Raw genomic sequence first — 6,000 nt, 5'->3', positions numbered from 1 at the left:
AATCCACTTGCACATTCAGATACCACAAGGCCCAGTAGCACCACGACTGTATATTTATGTCTTTTTGCCATTGTTATTATCTCCCCTTTTCCCTTCCCATTTAGCCTTATGGCGCTTCGAAACACCATTCTGTTGTATAAAACACCTTACAAATGCTCAATAAAATAAATACACGATCTCAGATACCAAACGTGTATTTGTATGGTGCACTGAAGCCCTCTTCTACAAACACAGCCGTATCACCTCCCCCAGTATGAATTACTTCAACAGGAAGAAACAGTTTGTGGAATTGTCTTTCACAATCACAAAGAAAAAGATGTAGCTGTCTGTGATTGGTCAACTAATACATGGTTCCATGGCATGAGAGAGCATCATGCCATGTCCACACTTTATATCATTCGTCACCACCAATCCAACAATCACAACCATGATACATAGCCATGGAGACACTCTCAAATATATATAAAATATGAAAAACATTTTAAAATCAAGAGTAAAGGTTAATCGCACAAATAGTTAAAGTCTACAAACAGTAAGAATAGTATAGTTAAGATACAAACATTCTTTATATACCACTATAAATTCAATTATAAAACTCAGAGGTTTAAACACTCACTCCATCTCTCCACAAATCCAACGTTAGCGCTCACTTCACCCATAGTATTGATGTAACCTGCCTAATACTTCAAGTGTGTGCTAACGTTGTATTTATAGTGGTATGGAGTGAGTGTTTATACTTCTGAGTTTAATGGCTGAATTTGTATAGATATATAGTGAGGGTTTGTACCTTAACTATGTTATTTCCACTCTTTGTAGACTAACGTTTTGTGAGATTAACCTTAATGTTTGATATAAAAAAGTTTATTTCTATTAAAGTTCAGTGTTTTGTTTTGCAGGGAGTATGGCGTATGAATGTATGTTGTATACATATATGTAGTATGATTGTTTACTGTAATAGATATCAGATTATGAGCCTATGTTGTATCCGCCATACACTTTACATTGCACACGTTAATGCAATTTGCATCTTGTATACATGTTCTATACATATAAAAATTACCATCGTAAGTAGAGCTGACTTTGATGTCACTTTTTATACGTATAGTAGTGTACATGTACGTAATATAGAGTTCATACATGTACATGTTGAGTTTGTGTAGAAAATGTCCCCTAATTTATTGCATGTGTACTAGCCCTTCTATACATAGGCGACTGGGTGCCATAGGTGCGTGTCATAGGTGTGTAGTAAGATCATGTGTCTTAAAAGTGTATGGTGTAAGGCGTATGAGTGGTTGGTGTGCAAGCATTTCACTTATACAAGTTTTACAATTTGTGGATGTACACAATTTACATCTACAATACCTTTTATATACATATAAAAAATGTGTGCTGCAAGTTGTTGTTTTAATTGCTTCTGTTGTTTTAAGTGTGTGTTTGTCTGGTAAGTTTGTGTCATAAGAGTGTGTGTGTGCATCATTTGTGTGATTGTTTCATAAGAGCATGTTATCACAGTGTGTTTTGTGTGTGTCACAAGTGGGTTTGCAAGCATGTGTGCCATATGTGCTTGTGTCATTCGCCTGTGTTCCAGAAAAGTGTGTTATAGGAGTGTGTGTACCATAAAAGCATGTGTCGTAAGTGGGCGTATGTGGTAAGAATAGGTGGCATACGAATGTGCTTTCTAAGTGTGTGCGCCATAAGTGTGTGCCATAAATGTATGTGTCATAAGAGTGCTTGCTGTAAGAATATGCGTCATAAGAGCATGTTTTGTGAGAGTGTGTGACATAAGTGTGGGTCATAAGAGTGAGTGTGACTTATGTGCATGTGTCGTAAGAATGGGTTGTAAGTGCATGTGCCATAGGAGTGTTTGGTGCATGTCTGGCATGTGTTTATGGCGTATTAGTAGTATATGAGTGCTTTGCGTAAAGTCATGAAATTGACATGTCCTAAACACCTCCCGCAGGTATGAAATATCATATTGAAGTTAGGGCTGACTTTGATGTGAGTTTGTATATGTACACAAGGCTTATAAGAGTTGTATAGTTCATACATGTATGCAATTTACACCTCCTGAAAACTCACATCAAAGTCAGTTCTCACTTTCCTGGGAGTTTTCAGATGTATATTGGTGTACAGCTTAGTATGAAATATACACTCATTCTGCTCATATATTATATCCCACCTATATGTATAAAAGCTCTCATTAAAGTGAGCTCTAACTCTGATGCAAGTTTTCAATATGCACAAGTGACGTATGAGTTGTACTGTTCATACATGCACACAATTTACATCTCCTGAAACCTGACGTCAAAGTCAGCCCTGACTTTGATGTGAGTTTTCAGACGAATATTAGTGTACATGTACCAAATGAACATCTCTTGAAAACAAATTTATTTTTAAATGTGAAGCCATCTATGATATATTGTGCTATTTTTCATGCAGGGATGACTGGCTTGAAGTATTACTGTGGAATTGTTTCAGATTTGTTTCCTGGAAGGGTTCAAGGGTTGTTAATAAAATGCATCTTCTGAAACTCCATAGATAATTTCCCTTAACCTTAACTATGCCATGCGCTAGGGCGATGGCATAACATATATATATATATATATATATATATATATATATATATATATATATATATATATATATATATATATATATATAAAAGCATATATATAAACACATTGCACATGAAATTCACTTGCTGTACATTCACCTGCTTCAAAGCATTGTATATGTGTGTGTGTAAAAAGGGGAAACGCTATCTAAATAAAACAAATCCAACTGTATAGCTACCAGTTGCGTATATTTTGATTTATAGTGGTTGGTTCAAGTTGTTTTTAAAGCTACGCCATCATTTCATTACTGTTTGATGGAAAATAAGTTTTTACCCCACCGTTTTTTTTCTTTTTCCTTCACAGACAAACAAAGTCCATTCTTTACTTTGGGGCTGGTTCAGGGTGACATCTGTTGGGAGAATCCACGGCAAAACTAAGGGCCAGATTCACTATAATTTTGGCTCATGGACCAGAGTAGATACCGAAGCTTCTCAAACTGTGAATTTACTCATCAAGATCTTCACAACAGCAAATCCGCAGAACCTTAGAGCTCAGTGAGCCTTTAAAATCTAGCCAATATTTGTCCACCCTGTTTGCACACAAGAGCATCTCAAACACGTCATGCCTCGGTTCCAAATTTTCCACAGCACAAACATAAATGATTTAGCTCTATAAACTGTGGCGTAACAGATTTAATTAACATCACCCATTATGCTCCAAAATAAATCTTCATAGCGTTGGCCTGAGTTCTCATTCAATTCATCACATTAAAAATGGCGGCAAAATGGGGACAATCAAAAGGAGCCACTGCACAGTTCAAATAAATAGTAAGGTGGACATTCATTCAGAAAGTTGTACATGAGCCATCAGTGGACCAGATCCAAAAGGTAGCTCTTTCTGTAGATTGTACAAAAAACTGTAAAACATGCTTACAGAGGCAGAACAACACAATGTCAGACAATACCCTAAACTGCTAAACAGCCACAAATGTGCATTTAAAGGCACTGGGGAACAGGCACTCGGGGACAGCATCGCTTTTCTCTTTTCATCCATGAACAACTCTGGAGCCACAGAACCTCGGCAATCCCTTGACGATGAGTAAACAGTATAGCCCCATCTCATTTATCCTTAAATATGGGAATGTTGTAATGACGATCATCTTCGGTTACAAGGGACACCTCGTGCCATTCCCTAGGGTACTCGTCGGGATAATATGCCTGAAATTCTCCAGTATCGATTTTAAACAGCCTGAAGACTCTTATTTTCACTTCAAGAGCGTATCCAAGGAGAAACATGTCAACCTGTTGGAAAAACAAACATAACAGTTCTTACTGCAGAGTCTGACTTAATTAGAAAGCATTGCATAGTATATGCATCATGTGAGCCTATGTTGATCTTCTAAATATATGCTCCTAAATAGGGGGACTGAATATTCATGATTTGTGCTGTGTATAACATCAGTGACATTGTTGAGTGTGCACACGCATGGCATGTGTGTAGATCTCCTTACACCTTTCAAAACGTCTCCCCAATAGGCTCGTGTTTTCTTAACGTGATTAATATTTCCTTAGTGCGTCTGCTGCATATCTATGACTGTGCCAAACTTTTTTTCATTCCTTTATTCTAGTCATTTTCATATGAACTCATTAATGACTCTCTTCACTCATTTCTTACCATCACTCTCTTCCTTTGGCTGCCCAGGTTTTGGCACTAGGTTTCTCAATCTTTCCGATACCTTTACTTCCTCCCATCCTACGTATTCACATTTCTTCATATTTTCATTCACATATTCTGTGATCTCAATTCCTATGGCTGCTTTTTTCTGCCTGGTCATTGCTGTGCCTCTTCCAGATTTCATTCTGTGCTTCCATTTTCCACCTTCCAATGCAATCCTCACTAGTCCAATCATCACTCTCTATTGCTTTCTCTTTAAACTTACAAAGCATTCTCCATATCAAATGTGCTGACCTCACTCATTTTCTTGGTTTGAACGAAAACAATGTATGTTTTATGATCTCTCATTTGAACATCTCCTATTAGTTATGAATCATCATAGAGGTTAGTCGTTGCTATGTGTGAACGTATTGGCAATGCATGGCATGGATTGGTATGTTAGATATCTGTACCCCAGCAAACAGACAGAGAGAATAGCATCTTTGAGGGCGGGAAGCTTGAGCTTTTTTGATTTTTAGTAATAAAATGATGTGTGTAATTCAGCTTCAGAAATTGAGATCTGATAATTAGAACTCACTTTCATAATGCTCCATGCCAAAACGCATAATGCACACATTGACCTTGCTGATTCGATTCAGGGTCGGACTGGGCCATGTCTCGGGCACCAATGAAAAAAATGGGCCACAGTTGTAAATGTCTATTCATTCCTTTAGTGACACTATTTGAATAGTAACCAATGGGGATTTTTTTTGTTGATGAAATGTGATGCAAATTGTGCATTTTAAAGATTCAACAACACTGGTCACAAATATTAGCCGCATAGTGAAGTAACTCATCAAACTGGCCCACACAAGCATTTAGCATTTTTGGTTCAGCCAGCAGCCTATTGCTCTATAGGCTAGTCTAAGCCTGATTTGATCCACTGGGAGCCCTCACCTGAAACCGTCTCGACCCTAACTCACCATTGGGAAAGCACAATTCTATCGCCTCTACACCGTCTAAACAGCAGTAAAGCACCTTGAAGCCTGACTCCACACTGTTGAGCCCCCAAAACAAGAACTAAATGTAAGTGAAGAGGCCCTGTCCCTCTTGGACGCTTTAAAATGCCCTAGTGACTTGTAAGCCTTGCTTCTCTACCTTATCAAGGCATACATAAATAAAATAAAATAAATACACAATAACTTTGAAATGTTTCTGCTGGATTCCTTACCGGAGCACCTTTCTGTACAAACCAAGAATACCCCGTTATTTTAAAGTTTGCCCTCTCTTTGTTTTTCTTTACAGCGGTTGGCCAGTATTGTTTTCATGAGTTGTGTGCATTTTTGTTAGTTTACCTAAAAATTCTATTTTTATAGAACCTTGGTTAGACATTCTTATATTTTGGTACCACAGTAATATTAGTGTTTGGATTGCTTCTGTACCAGCTGACACTCCTCCTAACGAGTATAGCCTGCACTCGGCCCATGTTACTATAGGAAGCCAATGGCGTTTGCCAGTTGGTCAGTGCCTGTTTCACCTTTATGACTGTGATCATTGCTGGCTTTCTAGTAGTGTGGGGCTGAGTGGGTAGGCACTTCAGCCACTATTTATTGCTGTACTCTTGCAGAGCAGCAGTCATTTTGGCACACAGACATAAAAGGTCAAAATCTTCTGAAAGCACACCATTTGCTATTGCGCAGATTGCCAAGGTTTTGTGATGAAATGCAATGTTTTGGGATTTTTTACTGAAATAATCAAACATTTTCTAAATGGCATGGATACAAAGCCAGTG

General features: G+C 37.9%; 1 protein-coding gene across 4 annotated transcripts in view; it reads right to left on the bottom strand.

The window, feature by feature from the left end:
- Window positions 1–3,214: 3,214 nt before the first annotated feature.
- Window positions 3,215–6,000, bottom strand: part of OTULINL (OTU deubiquitinase with linear linkage specificity like) — a 652,262-nt gene continuing 649,476 nt past the window's right edge. For all 4 annotated transcript variants that reach the window (XM_069620439.1, XM_069620440.1, XM_069620437.1 and 1 more), the window contains one exon: window positions 3,215–3,856. In XM_069620439.1, the coding sequence (XP_069476540.1) occupies window positions 3,674–3,856 (183 nt within the window). In that variant the 3' untranslated portion in view covers window positions 3,215–3,673. The remainder of the gene's footprint in view (window positions 3,857–6,000) is intronic.

The sequence above is a fragment of the Ambystoma mexicanum genome, chromosome 5q, assembly GCF_040938575.1.
Source record: "Ambystoma mexicanum isolate Mex_15411 chromosome 5q, UKY_AmexF1_1, whole genome shotgun sequence".
Lineage (NCBI taxonomy): Eukaryota > Metazoa > Chordata > Amphibia > Caudata > Ambystomatidae > Ambystoma > Ambystoma mexicanum.
Note: the sequence above shows the minus strand (reverse complement) of the source record. Positions and strands in the feature narration are given on the sequence as shown.